At 35.2% G+C, this 27,865-nt stretch overlaps 4 protein-coding genes across 4 annotated transcripts in view; 3 read left to right on the top strand and 1 right to left on the bottom strand.

The window, feature by feature from the left end:
- The window catches only part of LOC113510854 (ral GTPase-activating protein subunit beta), a 28,784-nt gene extending 26,508 nt beyond the window's left edge, over positions 1-2,276 (top strand). The window contains exons 26-30 of the mRNA XM_052896343.1: positions 415-542; positions 694-857; positions 1,018-1,104; positions 1,183-1,405; positions 1,893-2,276. Of these exons, the coding sequence (XP_052752303.1) occupies positions 415-542; positions 694-857; positions 1,018-1,104; positions 1,183-1,405; positions 1,893-2,007 (717 nt within the window). The 3' untranslated portion in view covers positions 2,008-2,276. The remainder of the gene's footprint in view (positions 1-414; positions 543-693; positions 858-1,017; positions 1,105-1,182; positions 1,406-1,892) is intronic.
- Positions 2,277-2,825: 549 nt separating this feature from the next.
- On the top strand, positions 2,826-11,484 carry LOC113510853 (uncharacterized). Its single transcript, XM_031907261.2, has 7 exons — positions 2,826-3,109; positions 3,658-4,641; positions 4,718-5,738; positions 6,032-7,206; positions 9,126-9,240; positions 9,326-9,459; positions 9,569-11,484. Exons 1-7 carry the CDS (start codon positions 2,968-2,970, stop codon positions 11,407-11,409), a joined length of 5,412 nt encoding a protein of 1,803 aa, XP_031763121.2. The 5' UTR covers positions 2,826-2,967; the 3' UTR covers positions 11,410-11,484.
- A 1,641-nt stretch (positions 11,485-13,125) lies between these two features.
- Positions 13,126-18,499, top strand: LOC113510713 (uncharacterized). The gene is made up of 4 exons (XM_026894220.3): positions 13,126-13,284; positions 13,419-13,797; positions 16,316-16,537; positions 17,161-18,499. Exons 1-4 carry the CDS (start codon positions 13,255-13,257, stop codon positions 18,477-18,479), a joined length of 1,950 nt encoding a protein of 649 aa, XP_026750021.2. The 5' UTR covers positions 13,126-13,254; the 3' UTR covers positions 18,480-18,499.
- Positions 18,500-18,946: 447 nt separating this feature from the next.
- LOC113510620 (mitochondrial import inner membrane translocase subunit TIM50-C-like) lies at positions 18,947-27,174 on the bottom strand. Its single transcript, XM_026894083.3, has 7 exons — positions 26,918-27,174; positions 26,114-26,291; positions 25,378-25,549; positions 24,376-24,509; positions 23,538-23,763; positions 22,540-22,663; positions 18,947-21,925 (listed from the first exon to the last, which is right to left on the bottom strand). The coding sequence occupies exons 1-7, from the start codon at positions 27,054-27,056 to the stop codon at positions 21,738-21,740; spliced, it is 1,161 nt and encodes a 386-aa protein (XP_026749884.2). The 5' UTR covers positions 27,057-27,174; the 3' UTR covers positions 18,947-21,737.
- Positions 27,175-27,865: the final 691 nt, after the last annotated feature.

Here is a 27,865-nt window from a genome sequence, read left to right as displayed (position 1 = left end):
ACGTATATGTGCAGGCGCAGTCGGAATTACCATTTCATTTTCAACTATTTAAAAACCTGCCATTCGAAAAGAACGCACTTTGGTTACTATATGTCTTCATATTACGTGTATACAGACATCATTTGTATATATAAGAAAAATAAATCACACAACTATTAAACAGCCATATCGGCAGTCAAGTTACTTAATAATGAACTAAAACGACGATCACGCTAAAAGAGAATTTTTTTAATTCTGATTTTTTAAATAAAAGCTGATGTGTCCCAGGGATTAATTCTCGGTCCTCTACTATAATTACTATCTTTTGACGTATCAATTTACATTTTTACATTAGTTACGCCGATGTTATAGTTATTTCTGTCATAGATATTTATGCTATGGTCTTTTTGAACGAATATCATATCACTTGGCCAGATACTATACTGGGCGGACGCAACGAATGAGATCGCGTTCATAGTGCCGTCAGCGGAGGAGACCGACACCGACGACAGGCAGAACGACAGCATCAAATCAGACGTCGATGGATCGTGCATCTCTGTCAGGTAATATAATAGCATATTTAACTTTATTTAGCTAGACCTCCTGTCATAAAGTTCTTGAATAGAAAAAGAAGTAATACAGCCTAGACTTTCTTAACACATGACGCCACTATCCTCATAAGAATGGTAGTGAGATTTAATTTATTTTTACTAGGAGTTCGGTAAGCGGTGGCGATGCGGGCGGCGGAGGTTCGTGCTGGGACGTGTCAGGTGGCAGCTCAGGCGCTGCGTCTTACGAGCGTGCCGCTGCCGAGCCGCTCGGCGACAAGGGTCGTGCACTCTCGCTCGAGCTCGACAAGCAGAGTTCCTCGCTCAGCGGTATGGCGCGCGTTACTGTTTTATTGAAATTGTTCTGTTTCACTGAACATTTTATATCTCATAATGGACTTAATAATCATCCACAAATACACCCTAAATATTGATCCTTCGAGCCGGATATTGCTGTGTAACTACGGTTAATAATTTAATAAATTTGCAGGCAGTGGAAGGCGCAATAGAGATTTTACGACAAAAATACTCATCATCTGGCTAGAGGACTTCGAGGATCACCTAAATTTGCCTATAGGTACTTGAAAATATATTTACGAATGATAATTACAATTTATAATATTGATGTTGATGTACGTGTGCGTGGCGGTGGCAGACGAGCTGCTGCGCAAGTGCGAGACGGGCGTGCCGTGGCGGCGACACGAGGTGTGCGTGGTGTGCGTGAGCGCGCAGCGCAGCGGGCTGGTGCGCGTGCGCACGTGGCGCGCGGCGTGCGGCGCGCTGCCCGACGGCGCGCTGCTGGCGCCGCGCCTGCTGCCCCACTGCCTGCGCCGCGCCGCGCTCCACGCCGCGCGCCGCGACCGCCTCAACACTGACCTGTGAGTACAGCCGCCCCCGCCCACTGTAGGCGGCACGAGGTGGCGTGGTGCGTGAGCGCGCAGCGCGCAGCGCGCGGCGTGCGGCGCGCTGCCCGACGGCGCGCTGCTGGCGCCGCGCCTGCTGCCCCACTGCGCGCCGCGCCGCGCTGCGCGCGCCGCGACCGCCTCAACGTGGCGCGCGGGCGGCACGAGGTGCGTGGTGTGCGTGAGCGCGCAGCGCAGCGGGCTGGTGCGCGTGCGCACGTGGCGCGCGGCGTGCGGCGCGCTGCCCGACGGCGCGCTGCTGGCGCCGCGCCTGCTGCCCCACTGCCTGCGCCGCGCCGCGCTCCACGCCGCGCGCCGCGACCGCCTCAACACCGACCTGTGAGTACAGCCGCCCACTGTAGGCGGCACGAGGTGTGCGTGGTGTGCCTCAACACCGACCTGCGAGTACAGCCGCCCCCGCACCACACCGCCGCCCCCGCCCACTGTAGCGTCTCTTGTGCAGGTACCAGCCGCCCCACGTGCGCCGGCGACACCTCATACAGGAGCTGGCGCAGAACTACAAGATGGACCTCACCGAGCCGGAGCTGCTCGAGTCGCTGTTCAAGCCGCCACTATAAATTTACATTTTACATTTTAAATAAATCGTACTTAATATTTAACATGGAGTGCTTAATTATATCTTAGTTGAAAATAAATTATTTAAAGTATTAAAATTATTATCTAATTTTAAGACTGATATTAATTTTTATTAATAAATTATATTGCGACATTCCTGTAAGTTATTATTAAATATAAGAAAAATTTTAACACCATATTTTATTTACTAAATGTAATGTTACGAGTATAATCTTAAATAAAATGTAATAAATTAAAAAAAGTTATAAAAGCTGTTTTATTTAATTATTTATAATAGGAAAACTATTGCTAATTTAAAAATATTATGTTAAAAACTTATATTCATTTTTTATCCGAAGTCTGTATACATATCTACGAGTACGTAACAGGTAATTATTGAACTCACTGAAATTAATTTAAAAATAGCGCTGAAATCTGAAAACTATATATTTTCAATGATAGATTAATACAAAATTTTAACTCTGTTATGTCCATGGTACTGCTCATGTTTATAGGCGACGGTTACCACTTTCCATCAGGTGGGCCGTCAGCTTGTTTGTCATTCTAAGTTGTATAAAAATAAAAAAAAAAAACACTGCTTACCTCAAACAAATAACCCAAAAAATATATTTTTTCATTTATTTCAGTTATTATGTAAATGATTTTAAAATTATAAAACCTAACATTTAAAGAACCAAGGAAAAAAGACTCAAGGTTTTATTCCAATCAAGTATAATCTTATGTCAATAGCCACGATGAATCTGATTAAAAATTACATTTGTTCTAATTTCAAATTTTTATGACATAAATTTCGATCAGTTTGAAAATGTTGATTAAAAAAATTTACAATAGAAACGGTTTTGTCATTGTATTTTTGTAGGCTTATTATATTTTTACATTTTCATTCTGGTACTTTATTTCTGTTTGAAGTTAACTTGGGAAAAATCTATGTGACAGCGGACATGTTGATTAGTCGAGTTTTGGAGGACGGAGGGGCGGGCGAGGGTTGTAAAATTTATGAGGAAGTGGATACCATGCATGAGTATCAGACAGCGAGTGAACTGTTCGACATCATGGCAAGGAATCAAACGTTTGATTCTAATGGTAACAGTGATTATTAATCATAATCGTACTTTAGTTATAGGTAGTTTATTTAGTAGTTAGATGTTTTTTTTTATAGGTGATAATGAAATAGTAACCCCACACGCGCTATCGGTATACACCGGCGGGGTACCAGTGAAGGATGATAGATGAGGATGAAACAGGTCAGTTAGCCCATCGTGACGCATTCAACGAAAATTGTTCACGATGTTTTCCAGAGGGAACCACGTGGAGGTTGACCTGATAGGGCATATTGCTAGCAATGGGGCTGTCATACTCCATTGCTAACAATCCCTTCCCCCCAGTAGTTAGATGTTAAGTACTAGATAAAACCTTGAGTGCAAGAATTGCAGATCTTTATGGGCGATTTCGTATATTTTATGGGTTAACATAGTTATATAACGATGTATGTTTATATAAAAAAAATTGATGTAATTTTTTTATTAACATCCCCATTCTTGCAATCAAGATAACATTAGCTACATGAATAGGATTTTTTACAGTATAATAGAACAATAAAAGTTCTTCATCCATACCATTTTAATTTTCAGAGAATGAAGCTCTTACTACGAGCGAATTGATTATTTTATACGAAAACATTGATATAGGAACGAAACTTATAAACACTGCAAATGATTTAAAACGTCCGAATCGTCACGTAGAGACTATTGTTCACAATGAAGACCCTGACTCGGATGGTTCGGATCTCAATGAAATGTGCAGCAAGGAAGACTTTAATGATGTATTTCTAATTAATAAAGAGAGATTAGACTTATTAAATAGTACACCGTCTTTACAGAACACTCTGTGTCAAAAAATAGGGGATTTACAAATGCAATCGTCTGATTTAAATACTGAATACGATAGACACTTTCTATTTAAGGACCCTTATGTAAAAGAACAACTCAAAAGCTTAAATGTGATACCCAATTTGAAAGAAATTGACGATACAGTATTCCCAGGGTCATTATTGAACTATATTTGTTGCAAACGCTTAGAGGATGATTATAATTTTTACATGGATAACATTATACGATATGTAAAGCATACTATAGATCATTTGAAAAGAATTAGCAACGGCGATTATCTTACGGAGAAAGTAAAACGGAAATGGAGAGAAGTCGAAAGAAATGATGCAGACAGTCATGAAAATAATAAAAAAGTTCTAGCCACATCGACGAGTATACCTCTTCATGTCGAACGGAAAATTACTGGGTCTAAGTCCACTTGGGATGAAATAGTCCATTCTGAAATCGACGTTAGATCATTGTCCAAAATATTAGAGAAAAAGATTGTAGTGGAAATTCCAAAAATTATACGTGGAGCGTTCACTTTATTTAGTGAATGTCGTGCCGATAATTTGATAATTAGTTGTAAGCAAGAAAAGAAAAGCGACGTGCCCAAAAATCAAGAAGGATCACGAATTGATGTGCTTTTGCAACTGAAGCGATCAGATTCTGGGCACGTTATAAGCAACATTAATTCTATTATGATTTTGCAGGCAGCGTCTGCACCTGTGCCTGTATTGCAAAACGGTTAATTGATATATGTTTTACTTTATAAATATAAATATATGAAAATTAGAAATTATAAATGAGTTTTATATTTCAGAACCTGCATCACTAGAAGCATTAGTAATACTAAACCCAAAAGATCATGTGGAAACTAAAGAGAATGCCAAAAATTGTAAGGATAAACTAAAAATTATTGAATTAAACGAAGATGTGGAAAAAAGCACTTTTGTAGAAAATCTTGTCAATAATCAAGAAAATATAAATTGTGATTCAAGTGAGGATACTAATCGATATACTATTAGTGAGAACGATTACAGTACATCTTCAAAAATTGGTAGTAACCGGGAATCTAGCGAGTCTAGTATAGCTCTGAGAGAAATATTGGATAAAAAAGCACCTAATTCATGTATGCATGACATAACTCCTGATGAACTACATCTTACAATGCAAAAACTCAGTATACAATCTTCTTTGCCCGAGGAAATCGGAGAAGACATACAAAATCCATTAAATAAGAAAAAATCACCCACAAGAGTCAGAATAAAATCTCCATATGAAAACCAGTTATACATAATAGAAGAGAAAAAAAGAAAGAGACTTCTGGAAATAAGAGAGAGACGCGAAAGAAAGAAAATGGCGCTCAGTGAAAACTGTAAGATCACTAAACACAAGTACGGCAAAGGACCTATAATGCCCCAACCATCGAATTCTGTCACTAAGTTATCTATAACGAATAAATCATTTTATAATTCTATTTATGGAGAAACCATACACTTAGATAATAAAGTCAAGTTAGAAGCTCGTAGAGGAAAGAAGAAGCCTATATTTCATCTGGAGGAATCCGAATCAGAAACTGAGACTACAATTATAACGCCGGATGAAAATAGTAAAAAGTATGTTAATAGAAGTTACTTAGATGATAAAATGACGGAAATGACGTATATGCAGATGAAACGGCATGACGGAGTGAAAGAAATATCTTCGACTTCTACATCTGCTGTATCCAATGATTTTGTTAATAATCTGTCTATACTTTCGCAATTAATCGTACCATCAGCTTCTGATTTTAATAACGAAGAAAAACCAGCCGAACAGTGTAATGAGTACAAACCAGATAGGTATTTTAAATTATATTTATTGTCATTACATTTACATTGTATTATTATGCATATAATAATTCCTTATCTGTTCCCTTCATACTCCTCTAATCTAAAACGAATGTTCTTTAAATATATAATATTATGTTTTATTATTTTATGTATTGTATTTTATGATATATATATATATATATATATATATATATATATATATATATATATATATATATATATATATATATATATATATATATATATATATACGTTACGTTAACCTAATATATATATGTCATTATAAAAATATGTCATTTCAGAATAAACAGTCGTCATAGCGTCAATATTAAAGAGGATTCTAAAATACATTCAACTTCCTTGCAAAGTAACGTAAGTATGGTCCCTGTAAATACATCCAAAGATAATGAATATGAAAATAAAAATGATTGCAAAAGAGTAAACACGTCTGTAGAATGCAGAAAAAGTATTATAAAATTATATGATCTTATGAACAACCTTCGAAAATTAGAAACAGTTGGAAAAAGTACAACTATTAGTAATTCGCCTGTTGAAGAAGAAAAAAATAATATTGTAACACAAGGTAGCTCTATTTTTCAAGGTAGTGATAGTGGTACAAGTGTTAAGCATCGTTTGACATCATCTAATGCAAGTTATTTTAGTTTTGACAAAATTAACAATCCAAACGGTACCTTCACGAAGCACTCAATTAATAAAAAGACTGGCGTCCCACCATCCGTGGTCCCTAAAGTGATAATTAGTACAAAATCTCAAACTATCAAATTTGAAAGCAATAAGAAGGATAAGAAACGAATTTCTGTCAGTTATTCTAATGTTGCTCCTGAAAATCCTTTGAAAGCGATATCGCAACTTCTTCATGAATTTGACAGCATTCAAAAGACGAAACAGAAAGTACCTGAGCCAAAACAGACTAAAAAATCAGATCCTGCTTCTGCTGATCTTCAATTTGTTTCCCGTCAAAGTTGTTTTAAAAAATGTTCACAAGTGGACCACCATTTAAGAGATGAACAAGTTGGTAAAAATGTATCTTTTATAGCACCTAGAGATAAAAGACCTATTGCACCAGTAGATCTTCTAAAAATACCACATCAACAAGTAACAATTCATGAGAATAATATTGAAAAATTGAGTAAAAAAAGAATCTCTGATATAATTGACGAAGCGAAGGAAGCACGAGGTGAGGCAGTGCGCGGGCCTTCTAAATTAACTGCTAGATTAAATACATTGGCGCAACCAAAAAGATCTTATGTGCAAGCGCACAGTAAAGAATACTCAATCAAATATGGGAGGACTGTAATGGCTAACAGATTACAAAGATTAGCAACGATTCCTGTACCACCTTCTGTCGATAAAACAGTTGGGTTCGCTACTTTAAAAAACAAACAAAAGCGATCAACGCATGTTGGAGGATTATCTACTTCCATGAAAATATTGTCACCATCAATGCAGCCTTTAGGTGTGTAAAGGTGAATTATTTTATTATCTACACTAATATTATAAAGAGGAAAACTTTGTTTGTTTGGTTGTAATGAATAGGCTCAAAAACTACTAGACTGTTTTTAAAAATTCTTTCACTATTCGAAAGCTACATTATCCACGAGTAACATAGGCTAAATTTTATTTTGGAAAAAAATAGAGTTCTGTAAAATATTTGGGTTTTTCGGACACAAGGTGTAAAAAATCAACCAGAAAAGTTACTTATTTTGCGTACGCTGCCTAAACTATAAAAGATAAAATCATAAAATGTTCTAATTAATTGTAGATCTTATAAATATCTACAAAAAAAGTCCGCGACACACTATACCTATCTATGTCAAGTGAGGCACAACAACCATTTTTTTCATTTAAAAAACTTGATTTTTTTTGGACTACATTTAAACATTATTTTACTCATTAATTCTTATCAAAATAAATTTCATTTTTAATTTCATCACTAAGTACAGTTTATGTAGATAATATTTGGTCTTTGAATGATTAAAATTGGACGTTTTGTTTTGAAGTTATGGCGAAATTAAAATATTACGTTTTTTTTTATACAACTTAGAATGGCAAACAAGCTAACGGCTCATTTGATGGAAAGTGGTAACCGTCGCCTATAGACATGAGCAGTACTATGGACATAACAAAGTATACTGTTTCGCCCATGATATCCCCTATGCGTTGCCATTCCTGAGGACTCGGGTGTTATTCCTCTGTACCCAGTAAAGTCACGCCATATCCCACCTTTCAAACCGAAACACAGCCATGCAAATAAATACAACTGCTTCACGGTAGAAACACGAATGAGACAGAGGTACCCAAGCAATGCACGGTCCTTTGTGAAGTGAGCGTCACCAAGGCGGGGTGCGCGTGCGAGAGGGGAGTTTAGATCTATGAGTAAGGTACCCGCGCGGCTCAGCGTCTTTAACATTACGCGACTGATTTTCATGCGGTTTTTTTCATCAGATAGAGTGATTCAAGAGGAAGGTTTATATGTATAATACATGCATAATATTATAGAGAAATACTGATAATTTTAGAGGTCTAGCGAGGCGTATTAAATAAAACTTCAAAATTCTCACCGCACCAGTATGGTATAGGTAGGTAAGTTTTAACTTTTAGGACATAGGAGTTTTGAAAAGTAACTCCTACAGGGGTAAAAATGGTACCCGAAGCGAAGCGAGGGCGGGTCCACTATGCATAATATAACAGAGAAACACTGATAATTTTAGAGGTTTCTAATGTGATGTCGTAAATTAACACATTTTTGCGCTTAGCATTGCACCCGTGTGAAGCCGGGGCGGGTCGCTATAATCTACACTAATATTATAAAGAGGAAACATTTGTTTTTTTATTTGTAACGAATAGGCTCTGAAACTACTAGACCGATTTCAAAAATTTTTTCACCAATAGATAGCTACATTCTACATATATACATACACCATTTATGTCGAGCAAGTCGAAAGAAAAATTGTAAAAAATTAGCTTATCTTGTGCACACTGACTAAATAGTTGCTTATAATGAAAAACAATGTTCTACGTTTTTAAAGTACTCATTGAGATCTACAAATAAGTCCGCGATAGCATATGTCTAACTATTACGGTTAGGTCACAATAATCACTTTTTTTTTCTAAAATTACGAATAACCACGCTGGTCGCAGTCTGGGTAGTATTTTCATACTCCAGTATTAATCCTTATCCATATAAATCTATCGAGTTATTTCCAAAAATTGCATATTGCGATAACCAAGATCCACGCGGGCGAAGCCGCGGGCGAAAGCTAGTTATTAATAAAAAGAGTACCGAAATAGTAGCTATAGGTACATGTTTTAAATTCATTAAATAAGAAGAAATTTTACTAATATAACTAAAGCATTTTTTTTTATTTTAAGCAGAAAAAACAGCAAGACTTCGACACTCATTCAGCATTAATCCCCAAAGAAAAATTTTACAGCCACAGGTGGGCACGTTTCACAAAACAAGCCACGCTGCCGACTTACCCGAAGCACAGTTAGTTACTTTAGTTAATTAAAAGTGATCATTAACAATTTATTTTGCCTGTCACCTAAAAATAACTTATCTTCTTACATAATAGAAAACATAAGAAGATGATTGTCGAACCCCATGTGAAAAATCATTACGGTCGTGTGTTATCCACGGTAGCGGCGAACGAATTGCACATGGCAAGCAAGTCACGGCCTCCGGACGTTCCAAATGACATTGATCTAGGTATGAATGAAACTTTATTTTCTTAATTAGCATTTTTAATTTAACTAATTGATTAGTATTGCTTTTTAAAAAAAGCTGGTCCTGATGTTTTTATTTATGGTTGTTATAGCATCTGTTACATCCTCTCTAATTGCTGAAGAATCAGTAGCACTTGGAAGTAAACCGCATAACATAGTCATCCATACTATGATAAACTCAAGCGCTCCGAGTACTCTTTCTGTAAACCACGAAATAACTTCAGACACTGATGAAATAATTGATGCTTATTCTAAAGAAGAGCCAAGGTCTTTAGATTCGGATTATCGTGTCGATATTTTCAAAGACACTGATGTCCTAACAACGGTTAAAAACGATGTAAATGGTAAAGGAGATAAATCCATTTCTAATATAAACAAATACGAAGCAGAAAATGATATGAAATACGATATTCAACCATTCAATTCTTATACGGAATTGCAACAATTAGAAAATGCATTACATCGTCAACTTTCAGTTGGCACATTTAATAAACGACTGAGAATTAAAAATTTGACGTTAACACCTAAACAGTCTATGCGTCAAGTAATAGTTTTGCAGTCAGGTGACGCAAGTTCATTAGTAGTGAAGACTTCATTATTACAAAACATACAGAAAACTAATTCATATACAAATAATATATCAGCATTGAAACATTTATCTATGTTAACGACATCTCAATTAGACTGGAACTACGGCAATAGACCAATACAAATGGCAACTGTTGGCTACGCATTTCCTGCTTACCAATCAATACAATGTAGTTCAACTGCTCTTAGTAAATCTTTAAGTAATATTAACAAGAATGTAATAAGCTATTGCAATGCCAAATCAAACAAAACTATTTTTTCTTCTAAAGGACAAGAAACAAAACAAAATTTAGAAAAATGTGTGCAAGCACAGGCTAATGAATTTCCATTCTTGACCGTACCAGATACTGAGATATTCTTACCGACATCCAGAGAAAAAACAAGTGATAATACGTTACTGAATTCTAAAACTGATAAACTTATGAAGATTGAAGAAGAAAATAATGAATTGATAAATAGATCAAACGAGTATAATAAGACAAATGATGTTATTATTGAAAAAACAGATAGTATTGACTATACTACTTCACTAGATATGCTAGTGGGCCTGTTGAATGAAATACAAAAGATAACATGTCAGACTCAGATAGATGCAAAAGATGATGTACAATCTAAAGAACTTGGAACTATTCTTAATAATGCTGCAGTTTTAGAAGACGCAATGAATGAACAACCTAATGATTTGATTTCTGTTGCTTCTATAAACAAGCAAAAACAAATAGAATTGAGCCCAAGTATTTATTCTTACAATTTGCCTAATAATAATGAACAAGAAACACGCAATAATTTATACGACACCAAATTGCCTAAGAGCGTTCAAAGTGATTATATGCCTGAGTATGCTGATAAAGAAGTAAACGTCGAGGTAACAGAAAAGCAATTTGTGAATACCTTTACTGACGTGCCCTCTAGTCTTTTTCCTATTGCTGTAAACCATAGTACCAACGTCACTAATTCACTTATGGGTATCCTAAGCAAACCATCAACTCACTCAATGTTCTCTATTAAAGACTATCACGTTATATACTCTAATGATTCTTCTTCTAACTGTCAAAAGAAAATCATAGAATTGTCAAGTGTTGTGGATAGCAACGATTGCATAGTTCAATATCAAAATATTGAGGAAGTTTCTGATAAAGATAAATTACCTAATTCAACAATTAAAATGACAAGGGAAACGAACCTAATTAATTCTATCCAAAAAACATTGGCATACTCTATTACAAGCTCCAAGTTCGATCCTCTGATAAAAATTAAACGAGATATTTTAGTTGCTCTGTACTCTATGTTGGTACTAACTGTTTTTGCAGCGTTATCTTTTCCTGAAATTCTGTATCATACTTGATCTCAAATTAAGATAGTCTCGTGAAATTTAAGTGTTTGCTGCTTATATTTTGGTATATTTATTTAAAATACATGTTTTTGCACATAATAGTCTCTCTTTACTTTTGCTTGACAGTGTATCGTAAAAGTATAATATGCCTTAATGTCTTGCTTGGATGAGCAATATGAAAATAGCTAATTGGAACATTTAAGAACTAGTCTACAGCTTCTTCATCCTTTCCCACCCTTACATTTTATGCTGATGATTTAATAGGCTTAACGTGACTTCCTAAGCGTTGGGGGGGGGGGGGGGGAGTCTAAATTCGTCTGTTTTTTTATGTGCAGATATCAACCTGACAGTTGCTAGCAATAAGGCTAACTTTAAGTACGATATACTAAGTCTATGGGGCTAACAATCTCCATTGTTAACAATCCCCTCCTCCCGACCTGAAGATATGGAATACAATGGTAATTCCGCCTGCGCTATCGACATACACTGGCGGGCTTTGGAACGAGGCTCTATCAAACAGCGGTGGGGAGCACAAAAGTTTAAGGGGGTCGCCGAAATGCCAAATAGGGTAAGATCGCCTTGATTGTTAATCATGAGGAAAAACAGGGTTATTGTCAGCAATTTATCTATTCAATGTCTATATGGTTTATCGTAAATAATTATTTCCTCGTGAATTCACATGACTGGTCAGGTAACCTGACTTCATTCTTATTTTTTCATCCTCAGTTACCGCAATTTTGTTACTACGAGTTAGTGTAGTGTTAATTTAACTTTAACGCACAGTAAACTCTATGTAGACTTGACGGACTTAACACCGGACAGTGTTCTCTACTAGTATTACTACTATAGTCAACCATTGGGAAAATCGAGAAAAAAGTAGGCGGTGTAATGGAAAAATAAAGCAATACTTGATATATTCATATAATATAAACATATAATCAGACTACTATAAACATACATATAATATATTAAATAAATAAATATATACATATAATAAATACATACGTAAAATATTACTATATAAAATAATTAACTGTAATAGAAGAGCGGATAACAATCTATAAGTCGAACAGAGCAACCAGCAACATTAAAGGGAAAGTGATTTTCCTAAGAAATTTGTGTTTAAAAGCTAGCTTGCTTCGGGTAAATCTTATGTCAAGTGGTAGTGTGTTCCAGTGTTTAATAGCTTGTAATATGGAGGAATAGGAAATTTACCAAGATTGAATGGTCTATGTATCCGAGTACATAATTCAATCTTCATACATTAAATATATAATTATGTTTATGGAGTATGGAAGTAGATTTGGATGCTATAATATTTAGTAATAAAATAAAGTTATTAAGATAGATACCTAACTAGAATAGTTTTTATATATTCGACGACAACTTGTCCAGTGTAATAGATAGGTATTTTTGAGATCATAGATACTATTACTTGGTCTATGTTAGTGATGTGACATATCTTGGTAAATTAGTTCTAGTTTCCATGACTACTGTCCTTGTTGATTTTGAGACATAGAAAATAAAGTTGTTTCAATTTTATCTCTTTTTAATTATTAAGTTAAACGCTTTAGAGTGCATGAATGATCTTATAATCCACTGCGTCTACCTTTGCGAAGTTCTAAACTTCATCCAGCTAGCGCGATTTTTTACGGCTTTGGATAGTTACTATTTAACCTTAGTTGATATTGACAGCAATGTCTGTGTTGACACTGACAGTCACAGTCACGTGTTGTTGTTTTGGTTTAATTTGACATTTACTTTATTGTGATTTCATTTTTTTATTCATTTTGTGGTTAATTAATGTGTTAATGAAAACGAAATTTGATCTAAGTTTAATTTAAAGAAGTAAAATAAATGGCTTCTACGAAGACTAAACGAGTGAAGGTAAAAAATGCACTTCCTATGTTCTGGTCATATTGTATTATTTTCTTAATCTATCATGTATTTTTGTTGATGTAATAAAAAAAAGAATAATTTACTAGCTTATTATTAAAATAAAAGTATACTTTCATTTTCAGAAGCCTATAGATATCGACTTTAATGTAAAGGTAACCTTGGACAATACAGCGCCGTTAAATCAGATTGTGGAAGACCTTCACCGGCGTGAGTATCAAAGCAGAGCGTACAGTTTGTACCACAAGCTCCTTGCTCACAGGCGCAACAGCAGGGCATTCACCAGGAAAGCGTATCATTTTACTCTGCCTGGACATCCATTAAATGCATTCACTGAAGGTTTTGATGGTGGAATAGGGAATGACTATTTTGAGGAATTCTCATACAAGAGTTTAATGCCAAAAATGATAACGAAAATACGCAACATAGAAAAAACTGATCCTGTTACTAAACTAATGAGAGAAAAGAGAGACTGGAAAAATAAAGTGTGTGATATTAAAAGAGGTAAATATTTATATTAAAAATAATTTGTTTATCAGAATAGCTAACCAAAAGTCTAACATGTGGTCATCTTTGAAAAGATTCTTTTACTTTTTTTTATGTATTCATGTAGTTTTTTTTTAATGGGTAATAATGGAATGGTAACCTCACTTGCGCTATCGGTATATGCTGGCAGGACACCAGTGAGGGATGATAGGTGATGATGAAGCAGGTCAGTTGGCTCATCGAGTTCAACAATAAATCAATCACAATGGTTTCCAGGGAAAAACTGCATGGAGATCGACCTGGTAGGGTATATTGCTAGCAATGGGATTGCTAATGTCCATTACTAACAATCCCTGCTCCCTCCTTTATTCATGTAGTTATAGTAGTACTAATAAAACTGTGCTGTACAAAACTGAGTAAGATGTATATATATATTGTTTATTGCACTTGTAAGTTACATATAAAATTATTTATAAATGTTGTGAGCAAGGGTGGACTTATCTCTGACAGAGATCTCTTCCAGTCAACCCAGTACAGTAAGAAAGCATTACGTTAGCGGGCAGCTGAAGTGCTACAACTATTAATACATAAACAAATATACAGTTAAATAAAATATTAAAATATATAATAAAATATTACATAAATACATATACTATAAATACATACAATACCTACCTACTTATATAATAAATGTTAAAATAAATAAATATACTATTATAGTATTAGAATTAGAGCTTGCAAATATTTGATAATTTTGATATTTGAATTTGAGCGTGTTCTGGTATGATCTTGTTGACTCAGCAGTCAAATGGATGAGAGTGCTGGAGTGATCACATTACATATAACAAAATGGCCATGTGTTAAGAACTTATGCTATGAGTACCTACTCATAGCATGGGTTCTTAACACATCACTAGGCTATCTGAAGTCTTGTTGTTTATTGAAGAGACTCAAATAATGTTCCTGTCTAGAGACTTTCTAGACTTAACTGGGATCTCTTCATCATAAAAAAATCACCAGAAACCTACAGACTAAATTTTCACTCAAATTCACTTTGAAACACACACATAGTGAAGGACTTTTTTGTTGGTACATGTTTTTTCAGACTTATTGAAACAGTATTTGTTTATATCTTGTGATCATATGGTAGGCATTATAATTAAAAATACACCTTCGGCATATCAGAGTCATAACGTGCATCATCACTGACACACCCTAATAATATAGGTTTCTCATAGGTGAATTTTTTTAATTAGTTGAGTAGCTTTTGAGTATTTTTTTTATATGACTTAGAATGGCAAACAAGCTGACGGCCCTGATGGAATGTGGACATGGACATAACTGATTATACTGTTTCACCCCTGCGTTGCCATTCCTGAGGATTCAGGTGTTATTCCTCTGTACAATATAAATTCACGCCATATCCCACCCTTCAAACCGGGGGGAAAGGGATTGTTAGTAATGAAGACTTAGAATCCCATTGCTAGCAATATACCCAATCAGGTCGACCTCCTCGCGGTTCTCCCTGGAAACTGTCGTGGTTAATTCCTGATGAATTCATCATGATGGGCTAACTGACCTGTTTTCATTCTCATCTATCACCCTTCACTGGTGCTCCGCCAGCGTATTCCGTTAGCGCAGGTGGGGTTACCATACCATTTTCACCCATCAAAAAAAACCCTTCAAACCGAAATACAGCCATGCAAATACAACTGCTTCACAAGAAACATGATAGATAATTATACGAAGAGGAGTATAGATAATTATTTCTTTTTATAATTATTATATTTTACTGAACTAGGATCTTGCAGAAGTTATTAGTTATTATATCACTAGTTATTTAAATAGAATTATTTTGTTTAATTCTGCTATTATTAGTATGTGTGTAGTCACACACATACTCGAAGATTGACCACCATTATTACTAAAATAAGTTCCACAACCTTTCATATTTTATAGCCATATGTTAGCCATCAGTTTCCGACTGCCATTTTGTTCACGCACTTTTTGCGACACGTGTCTAATCCCTAAAAAAGGCATCTCCAGGCAAATTATTAGATCACTGCTTGAAGCCAAACGTTAACTATTTGGTGCCTAAACTGCGAAGTTTGGAGGTTTCAGTCGGAGATTCATAGCTAATATGGAAGGTTAAGAAATTTTTCATAAGGGATAGCGGTGGTTAATCTTCAAGTGTTGGTAGTCACACACATAGTGCGGTAGTGGAAATAAACAACAAACACTCAGGTTGTGGAATGAGCTCCCTGCCGAGGTTTTCCCAAGAGACTACAGCATGGGGTTTTTTAAAAGGGGGGTAAAGAGGTTTCTTCAGGGTCGGCCATGCGCGCGTAATACCTCTGGTATTGCAGGTGTTCATAGGCTACGGTAACCACTTACCATCAAGTGGGCCGTATGCTTCTTTGCCACCTCAGTGGTATAAAAAAAAAAACAAAGTAGTTCTATTGAAAGAATCAGAGGTAATTACAAATTTATTTATAAAAGTGTGTGTAACTTATATATACTTATAATTTGTTCACAGTACATATGGCAAAATATTCCAGTAGAGTCAAACTTGAGGTGTGTAATGATGAGGTAATCCAGTGCCCTAAGTATATGGTGGAAATGGCAGAAATTTTGGAGAGTGATCCAGATCCAAATTTCACTGACTGCTACAACTGGTACTATAGTGGCAGTGGTAATTTGCAACTAGTTTGCATCAACTGGGTGGACTATTTATTGCACAGTGAATTCTCTTGTGTATGTAAGTACTTGGAATATTATTTAAATATTTCCTGATTAAGGTAGGAACTGATATGCTTAAGATTATTGATAATAAACTAATTGCTTGTAGTTTTTATCAATATAAAGTTTGTGATAGTAATCTTATCCTTTCATTTTTAGTGTCTAAGATACAGGCTAAGCCTAGTTTAGACACTAATGTGCTGGGCATAATGCTACATTTTATACACATATAATTCACTTTGAAATTTCTGTAAGCCCATGACTGTATATGTTTATGTGCAATAAATCTTTATTATTATTTATTTTTATTATTGAAGTTTTAACAAAAGTTGAATTTATTTAACTTTTGACAAAAACACAATAACAGAGATTTTTGCTCATTGCATACCCAATCTTAGCTGAAATTGTATTCAAAACTTGGTGGTAGGTTAGAAAAATCAGTATTAATTTTTTTTTTATACAGTTACATTATTAATTCATCCCACAAATAAATAAATACATACCTTCAAGACTAGAAACATTACATAAGTGTATCTAATTACGAGCTCAAATAAAAAAAAAATACTTTGTACTTTTTAATTTCTACTTTTTACTGATTTTAACACATTTTTTTTTATTTCATAATTGTATATTTCTTTTTAGATCTGTCCAGATTCACAACGGATAACTTAGCAATAGATTTTGAGAACACAGTATCCTTCAACTGCGGTGATGAATATGATATACGGGAGACAGTCTGCTCGCCACAAAACATAGTTGCACTAAGAACGAAATATAAAATATTTATCTTAAAAATAGAAGAGCAAGAAAACAATTTATTGTTTAGGAAACTCAGATGTTTCGAGAGTGAGGTGACTTTCACAGGCATCTCGTTTGACAAACACCATACGAATATATTGTATGCAACAACATTAGACTGTAAACTGACAATAGTAAACATTGATAGAATGACTAAAAGAAGTCTAATATTAAAACAAAAGCCTGAGCTAAAAGATAACTGGAACTGTGTTGTTGGGGCGTCTCGTGGTATGTTCATGCACATACAAAGAGACTCCGTAACTGCATATGATAAGAGGACGAACAAAGTTGTAAATACATGGAGTGGGGTGAAGAGAATAGTGGATGAACTAGATTGTAATGTAATTAGTGCTGCGGTCCAGCTTGAGGGTACCGACAAGTTGTACTTCACCACCAACCACCATCTTTTCCTCATGGATACAAGATGCAGTAAAGCATCTAATATGAAAGTTGTACAAAGGTGGACACACGGTATGCAGTGTGTTCCTACATTCATTTCAGTTCAAGATGCAGAATTTAACAAGGAGTTAATTTTCATGAGTAGCCAGTGGTGTGAAGATATGTGCGTAGTCAGCAATTACTCAGATAGACTGAGCAGGCAATCCGATATAGATGGGGTATCAATACCGTACCGGCCGCCGAGTATTTTCAATGTGTTATATGAGGCCCAACAGAAACGACTTTGTTGGGATCTCTATAACCCTATAAAAAATAGATTACCCATGTCTATATCAGGAATGGTGGAGGTACGACGAAATAATCAATTTGTCATATTGATGCACAATTCTTTAGGCGATATCTCATCGCACGTTCTGTATCCATCGTATATGGAAAACTTAATGGAGGATAACGCGCTACAAGAACTGCACGAATGGTCTAAAAATTACGTAATCAAAAGAAAGCCATTTGAAGTGACAAACGTGCACGATATCAGTGGTCTATGGAAGAAACTGAAGGCAGTGTCAAAACATGATATTGATTTAATTATACAAGCACACCAACCGATCCATATGAAGGTTGATGAGCAACAAGTGTATAGCACCTTTCAAAATGAAGAAGTAATGCCCGAACTACTGGACGTTTGGAAGAATGACCAGCCCGAGGAGACAGTTGCCGAGGAAACGAGAAATCTTTCCCTTCAATTTACAAGTGATAGTGAATAAAACAATTATATTTCTAATAATCAACTTTATTTCAAAGATATCTCCTATCTAAATGACTTATTTTACAAGCACTCCCACACTCGGTTCCTAACACACGCGGCAACTTTATACACATTAATAATTAATTTATCGTCATAACAAGTGTCTATAAACGAAATTTTAAACTTTTGCATCAGATACTTTTGTAGATATCATTTCGATCAAGTGTATTCATCAACAATATGAAATTTTATAATGCACTGAACACCCAAGTTTAAAATCACATTTGATAAGACTATAACATAATCATTAGGAATTGTCACCCAAACAATAAGTACATACAAGCTTACTTTACAGCTATACACAACAATTATAACAATAATTTGAGAACGAGACAGAAAGATTGCTTATTTTCTAGGTACATATTAAAAATCATCAGCAACTAAAATATTAAACATAATTTGGTGGTGAGCGGAAGATCAGAAATCGGTTGAAGCTCATGCATGCCACGTGCCAATTCTATAGTGGAGACTACGTAATTTTCTATTAACTAAATTAAGTTTATGAATCCAAATACATCCTTACACGTATTATAAATGCAAAAGTGAGTCTGTTAGTTGGTCTCTCTGTCTCCCTGTCTGCGACGATTCAACTATAAACTACTGATCTTCGATGACCATGGGCTAGTGTAATGACGTCACCACAGTCGTATTGTCTTATAAAGATATAAGTAATTTGCAAGGTATGGTGGTTTATATACGCAGAAATAATGTCAGAAAAATGAGTAATGAAATAAATATATAGTATAAAGGAAGTATAATGCAGGTACTTGGATTAAATTGTGTTAAAATGATTAGATAGATTACATCTATGTGAGAGTAATCAAGTCTTTCAGCGTGCGATAGAATTAGAGGGAACCGCTGTGATATGAAATTTATGAAAATGGACAAAGTAAAACATACACTGAGGATTTTATTATAGCCTTTGTCACATTATTCTCTCTGCCTACCCCGAAAAGAGGCGTGCAGTTATTAGACTTAGGCATTATGAGCTGTTATTAGAAATGATTTGCCGTGTGGTCTCGGCATGGAACGCCCGCCCCCCTTCCTTTTCCGTGGGTATCATCAGAAGTGACTTAGGGAACTTAACCCTTTTAGTGCCATTGATTTTTACTCATATCTACTTAAAAATGCCAAAGAAATCTTTGTCGTGTCGATGTCATTTACCCTTGTCTCTAAAAAAACTGTATCTCCTCCAAAAATTATCCAATTTTATTATTTTTTTACAGCGAGCTAAACAGCGACTGATTTCACGAACGCGATGGCGCTCGTCGGCACTCAAAGGGTTAATGATCAAGGGATGGGCAGCGGTGTTTCTCTTAAAACATCACCAAAGGCTAACTGCGGTTGCTAACCCACATGCCAAGCGTGGCAGCTACTGGTAAAACCCTCTTTATAGGGGAGACCTATCAGCAGTGATTAACGGCTGATATGATGATGATGAGAGAGGCCACTCGCCAGCTATTTATTTATACAAGTGCTTGTTTGTTTAGAATGTATATCATGATCAAGTAGAAATGAGATAAAGAAATAAACAAGAGGTATGTATTTAATTGCTTTCCCATTTTTTTTTTATACAACTTAGAATGGCAAACAAGCTGACGGCCCACCTGATGGAAAGTGGTAACCGTCGCCTATAGACATGAGCAGTACCATGGACATAACAGAGTATACTGTTTCGCCCATGATACCCCCATGCGTTGCTATTCCTGAGGACTCAGGTGTTATTCCTCTGTACCCTGTAAATTCACGCCATATCCCACCCTTCAAACCGAAACACAGCCATGCAAACAACTGGTTCACGGTAGAAACACGAATGGGACAGAGGTACCCAAGCGATCGACTTTTGTCAACTGTATGGCGAGACTAAAATATTAATAAATAAAATTAAAAAATCAACATATTGACTCAATAAATTCACCAAATAGTCTACATCTTGATTTAGTTTTGGAAAGTGCCAATTCATGTCTCTTCCTATAATTAGATAATTTTTATAACTTATCGAATTAATAGATTCCAAGTATTTATCGATTAATGTCGTATCGATAAATATTGTAATAATAAACAAAAATGCTTTCACCCTCAGTCAGTTCAATGTAATTTCAGACATAATTTACATAAAATTTTATAGTTTTCACTTTCACATATTACATTATTATTGTTATGAAGAGTTCTTGTAGAGATATTGAATTCGTTCTGATATATTTTGGGTTCCTGTTGACATTAATAGCGGGAAAAAGATCAACACGCATATTGTTAATTATCGCTTATACTGGTCGAATATTTATAGTCATTTGGAAGGGACGTTTCATTTCTAAAAATATATGTAGTTTGGATCATTGATATTAAATAAACTCATTATTAAGCAAATATATTACCACCATTAACTTGATTTAAAATTTCAATGTAGGGTAGGTGTAGATATGTCGGTGTTAACTAAATGATGTCCCAGGTTAGATTCTCGGTAAGATCAATATTTTAGAAAAAAAATAAAATTAAATCAGCGTGCTCCAGATTACCACTAGGCAATGGATTTGATTTATATCAATCAATCAATTTATTTGTGTATTACATGCATTTTTTTATACCACTGAGGTGGCAAACAAGCATACGGCCCACCTGATGGTAAGCGGTTACCGTAGCCTATGAACACCTGCAATACCAGAGGTATTACGCGTGCGTTGCCGACCCTGAAGAAACCTCTTTACCCCACTTTTGAAGAACCCCATGCTGAAGTCTTTTGGGAAAACCTCAGCAGGGAGTTCATTCCACAACCTGAGTGTTCGTGGGAGGTAACATCTCTGAATTTTACTCAACTGTGACATAGACTTTAAAACAATATTTCACTCATAATGTATATAAATAAAAATAAAATACTACTCCTTGGTATCGCTTGCATATCACTATAATAAAGATAGAGAACAAAAGTAATGAAATTTATATAGTGATGGAAGAAAGAGATTTTTGAAAAACGTTCATTACAGTCAGATTAATTTTTTTTAAGCAAAGAAACAATAGATTACTGTACAGAAAGGACACCTATCGGATTACTAGTGCAAAATAATAATGAAAATCCACGAAAAATATCACAATATCATGACATTGCGAGTTTCAAAGGAGCATTAAATTAGCCTGGCCAGACTTCCTGGGACATGTGTACTATGCATTCTATTCGACTATCTCTGACTATCTTTAGTGTTTGGTAAAGACTTCGATAACTTTAGCGCCTGGTGAAGGTCCTGAGCCAGTTCCTGGTGAGTGGCTGCTCGCCGTGGCTCTGTTTCTCCTTCTCCTCCATCTGCTCCATGAGTTTCCGCTGGTTCTCCCGGAACGCGGCGATGGGGTCGTTGAACTGGCCGTAGTACATGAGCACTTCGCGGACGTCCGTTACGTCTGAGATGGCGATCGCTGTAAACGCAGAGAAGTTACATTTAAAACCACCTAACCTAAATAACCGCGGGGAAAGGGATTGTTGGTAATGGAGACTGAGAATCCCATTGCTAGCAATATACTCAACCAGGTCGACCTCCTCGCAGTTCCCCCTGGAAACTATCATGGTTAATTCCTGATGAATTCATCATGATGGGCTAACTGGCCTGTTTTTATTCTCATCTATCACCCTTCACTGGTGCTCCGCCAGCGTATCCCGTTAGCGCAGGCGGGGTTATCATTCCATTTTCACCCATCAATAAAAAAAAACACCTAAATAACCTGGAAAATCTTGTTTTGTCCTATACTACCACCTACTAGTCCCATTTTTTGTTCATATTTAATGATACCTTATAATTAAAAATTGTATTTCACAAAAAAACTGACTTCAATTGTGAGTTACTTTGATCTATAAACGTAAATTACTGAACAGATTTTAATAAAATTTCTATAGGATCAATCTAAAAATATAACCTTTCAGACAAAAAAAAGAATTTTCTAAATTGAGAAACACGCATCTTTTTGAAGTCGGTCGAAAAAGTTTCCGCGCGGGAAAAACTACGGGGGAAAATAGGTGCAAGTAAAAATCTTACTTTGTAACAGATTGGCGAGATCCAAGAGTGTCGTATCGTCGTCCGCGCCCGTCCATTTCTTCAGTATTAGCGAGTTTTGTGGGTGGAACTTCGTGGCGCCTTTGTTCCAGTCCACTACTATTACCTGTACAACAATAATTCGTATTTACGATGTGCCGACATGAGGTACAGCATTCAGTAACTAAGCTGAATCAAGGGACATGTAAGACTATAGGCCTTTTGTACTCTATGTAATGTAATGTATGCCCCTCTGCCTACCCCACAATGGGTTTGAACAAGATAGATAAATTTGTGTTCAGAGATTCAGGATATAATGTTATTTCTGTTTAAGTTAAACCTTTTTAATATTATTTCTTTTAATTATGTGTATTATTCCTTTTGATATATGCTATTTTACTGATGCTTTCCTGGGCAAGCGTATCGGGAGACTGTAAAGCTCATCCAATTGATGAAATAAATAAACAGGATTGTGGAACATGGAAGAAGTTACTCCATTTTTAAGCATCCCTCGCGAGTGCAGCCTTATTTGCCACTTTTTAAATTTTTTTATTTTTTTATACAACTTAGAATGGCAAACAAGCCAACGGCCCCCTGATGGAAAGTGGTAACCGTCGCCTATAGACATGAACAGTACCATGGACATAACAGAGTACATTGTTTCGCCCATGATACCCCCCATGCGTTGCCATTCCTGAGGACTCGGGTGTTATTCCTCTGTACAAAGTCTCCCTCTGGTAAAATATTTATAAGTATTTATAATCTAAAGTATTTATTGTCTCAATTCATAAATCTAAAACCATACCCCTGGATCCACATGAGAATCCTGATGGCGGAGTCAAGTGAAACGAAGCATTCTGACCCTTACCTTCCAAATTGAAAATTTTGATCGATAGAAAAATTATAAGCACTTTATATTTTATAAGTTTATTAGATGCTTCACTTCTTTTGTGAATAAAGGGAGTAATATTATTGCTTCATAAATCATAAATTCAAAATACCTTTGAAAGATCTCGGTTCAGTCCCTCCAAATTCTTTACATGAACACCGTCAATGAAGTGTGTGGAATCTCGGAATAGTCTATAATTTATTAACTTATTCTCTGGATCTAGTTTGTCTATGACTGGCCATATCATGAACACATTCTCCGTGGTGAAGATGACCACCTCGTAATTGGAATTGGCTACTGTTTGCAAAAACTGATCCAGGCCGGGTCGCTTTTTAAACCTGAAAATAGTAGAGAAATAACAGATTAAAATTTTTAAAGTGCATATCTTGACACACTTTCTTGGCATGCACACAGTTCTACATGTAGAGTATAGAGCGGAGAGAAAAGAATTAACAATTCCTTTCTCTCCCCTCTATACTCTACAGCAGTAGGGGATAGTTAAAGGCTGATATGATGACGATGATATTGCATCAGTAATCCAAATTTACCACAGGGAGACTTTGTACAAAAGTCGATTGCTTGGGTATCTCATTCCCATTTGTGTTTCTATCGTGAAGCAGTTGTGTTTGCATGGCTGTGTTTTAGTTTGAAGTGTGGGATATGGTGTGAATTTACTGGGTACAGAGAAATAACATCTGAGTCCTCAGGAATGATAACACATGCGGGGTATCATGGGCGAAACAGTATACTCTGTTATGTCGATGGTACTGCTCATGTCTATAGGCGATGGTTACCACTTTTCATCAGGTGGGCCGTTAGCTTGTTTGCCATTCTAAGTTGTATAAAAAAATCCAATAAACAAGAAAATACTATAGCATAAAACCTTATATGGTAACTCTGTCAAGGTTAAATAGGTACAAGTCTTTAAACCTTTTTCTTCAAGAACCTACCTCCATCCAGTTTGATAGGACCAGTCCGGGTGCACTAGGACGTCTGTGAACTCCAGGACCAGCGTGTACGTGGGCTGGTACGGCGCTGGCAGAGGATCTGGCAGTAGCTTCTCGCGCGACGGCTCTTTTATCATCTGAAACGATACACATGTTAATGTCACTATATGGTCAGCCATGACTTATATGTTTATAATATGCAAACAGTTCGTTTGTGGAACTCACTCCCTCTATATGATGCGCTCAATCTTTGCCTATTTTTAAAAACCTAGTTAAATCCCACTACCTATCCTTATAATCACTTAGTCCCCCTTATTTCCTACCAGATTTATGCGTGTTATATATGTATGTTAGTGTTGTATATTTGTTATGTATTTGTATTTGTGTATGTATATAATCGTGTTTACAGGGACATTTTTTTTTTTATATTATTCTTACAGATCTATTTTTTTAACGCGCCACCTACCTATTTTTTCTTTAATTCTTTCTACCCAAAGGTTGAAAAAGTTTGCTTAGCAATAAGACCGCCTTTTGTACTACACTATACTTATTGAAAATTCATTAAGAAATCCTGTAATTTTGGTGCAATAAAGTGTTAAATAAATAATTTATTGTATTTAATAAACTTTTAATACATCTAGAAAATGTAAATGGCGGACTTAACACCATAAGTAGAGAATAAAATCCCGGGATCACGAATGACAAAGGCAACGGGCGGTTACATATGCAGCTATAATTATATATATATATATTAAAACAATTATAAATAATTTTTGAATGACCACAAAAGCAAAAAAAAATTATGTCATTAACCTTCTAAATTATTATCATCAAATTATAATTACTGGTTTTTTTTAATGGTTGAAAATGGGATGGTAATCCTGCCTGCGCTAACGGTATACATTGGCAAGGTACCAGTGAGAGATGATAGGTGAGGATGAAAAGGCAGGTCAGTTAGCCTATTATAACGAATTCAACGATAAATTAGTCACAATGGTTACTTACTTTCTCATAAAACGTGAGCTCCTTCCATGTGCGTTTCAGGTACTGCATTACTGTGGGCAAGTTGGAAAACTCATCTTCTATGATTTGTCCGTCTTCGCCACGCCGCGGGGCGCCCATCTCCACTACCAGGCACCCGCCCATCACTGTCAGAGCTCCACCGAACACGCCAAACCTTAAAAATACCCATACATATATCTTTGATGAGGGCATAGTAGATTTATGTTGAATTAATTTAAACACTCAATATTGCTGTCAGTACTACATATACAGGGGATGGAAGGGATTGTTAGTGATGGGCACTAGTAGCACCTATGCAAACACTTTTGAGTTTACTAGAATGCAATACTTTACTGTAGAAACTTTTGGTGATAGAACAAAACTATGTTTTACAATATTGAAGAAAATATAAACAACTAGAAAAAACTTCGCGATATCCAATTATTATCATTATGTCACTCACAATAACCACTTTTTACATTTTAAAAGTTGATAGAAATACTGACCAATATTACACCATGGAAGGATATGCTAAAGCAAACAGCAGATCCATGCTAGAGTAGAGCAACATGGCATAGAAATCATTGAAAGTAGTTAGAAGAGGCCTTTGCCACAAGGCATTCTACGCTATGCTATATATATTAAAATAAAGAAATATAGTACATTTTAAATATAGCATAGAATGAAGGTTTCTTTCTCTTTTAATGATAACCTTAGAGATTACATAAGAACACCATACCCAAATTTCATTCTCCTCCAACTCCGTTCATTCTCTTCTGTTTTCTCTTTATTCTCTTTGTCAAATTGTTCCTGTTCTTTCCTAATGCTCTGTGCATCATCACTGTTGAGGGGCGCTTGTGGAAAAAACCGTCCCAATATGTCCACTTTTTCTCCTGACTTTAGATCTTTTTTGTTACCTAAGAATAAATAAATAGTTAGCATTGTACAAAACATTCATCTCTGTAGGCATAACAATTTTGTAAATAAAGGATTTAGGTAATTACCATGTTTATTAAGAGTACATAATAAAACATGTGTTATAGGCAAAAAAATAATATACATCAGGCTTTTAATAGAATAATTCTAAATATTTTTATGCTATGAATATCTAATTATTTATGATTGATATATAATAAATATGATTAGTCTGTTAATACTTTGTATATAATAAATATACAATATACCTAACCAGGGAGCCCATCATGGTTAATTCCTGATGAATTCATCATGTAAGATTCTCATCTATCACCCTTCACTGGTCTGTTAATACATTGTTCTTTCTGGTTACCATAGAAAGTGACTATTATACAAAGATGATATTATACAGACTTTGTAGATGAAAGCTTATTGTTTAGTTATTTAAAATAATAAAGTAATTATATCAATTACAAATATTTTTATAACCTAAATAATTAATACAGTACTGCAATGTTATTTTATTTGACGGAATTAGTGAATTTACAAATTGTACTCGATTTTTATACCATGACAATAAAGTAAATTATATTATGAATAAAGAAATTTAAATTTAATAAAAACTAACCTAATTTTTCGGCCGAATAGAACCTAACAGGCGCAGATGAGACAAACCAGTTGTTCGGTCTTGGCAAATTTGTAGGCTGAAATTTGGATATGTGAGTATACACTGTTTTCGAGACCGATAATACTTTTTTAAGGGACATTATTGTTTAAAAATTCACATTTAAATTAACAGAAAAATCGGATTGAGCAAATAATAGGTAATTAGTAGAATAAAAAGTAACATACAGCTGAAAGTGATCAAATTTAGTCAAAGTGACAGTTGACTGTGACACTTCGAAAAGTTATCAATCAGACAGTTACAACGACTTCCAACGTAGAAAAAGAATGCCAGATATGCTGTCTGTGTCTTAGAAATACTGTATACATGTAGGTAACTTTATCAATTTTTGCTTTGATAATTTTTAACTGTATTAAGGCTAGGTGCGTAGTAGTAAGATTTGTAATTCTTTGTTTTTAGGTTCGCAGGCACTACATAGTCTATGATATTACTCTGTGATTATTATTTTTTGTTGTTTGACAATAGTGCCAACTTCTTTTTGATGCTCTAACAGTGACAGTCACTTTTATTCATCCATGTAAAGTCACGTCATTTTGAATAAAAAATGTTAATACCAAATGAAATTTATGCTACCAATTTTATTAATCTGAAGATTATACTTTGTGAAATAACTAGGTCTTTTATGATACCTATCGATATCGATATTTTAAATAAAAATATACAATGTTTTTGAAACGTTTAAATCTAAATTTTTCAATGTTTAAAGAAAGGTTTTGCTAGTAACAATTAACATTTTTTACTATATATATAGAGACATTGTTCAAAAACCAGTAAAAATTATATTACTAATTATTTTTGGAATGTTCAAAAATTTAATACTATGGTACTATGATAGCTGAATAACACTGAATATTTATTTCACTGTGTAGTTGACCCCAGATGGTTGCATTC

Source organism: Galleria mellonella, unplaced genomic scaffold, assembly GCF_026898425.1.
Source record: "Galleria mellonella isolate WM207_F2 unplaced genomic scaffold, CSIRO_AGI_GalMel_v1 utg32, whole genome shotgun sequence".
Classification (NCBI taxonomy): Eukaryota; Metazoa; Arthropoda; class Insecta; order Lepidoptera; family Pyralidae; genus Galleria; species Galleria mellonella.
This window is presented reverse-complemented; position numbering and strand designations above follow the sequence as displayed.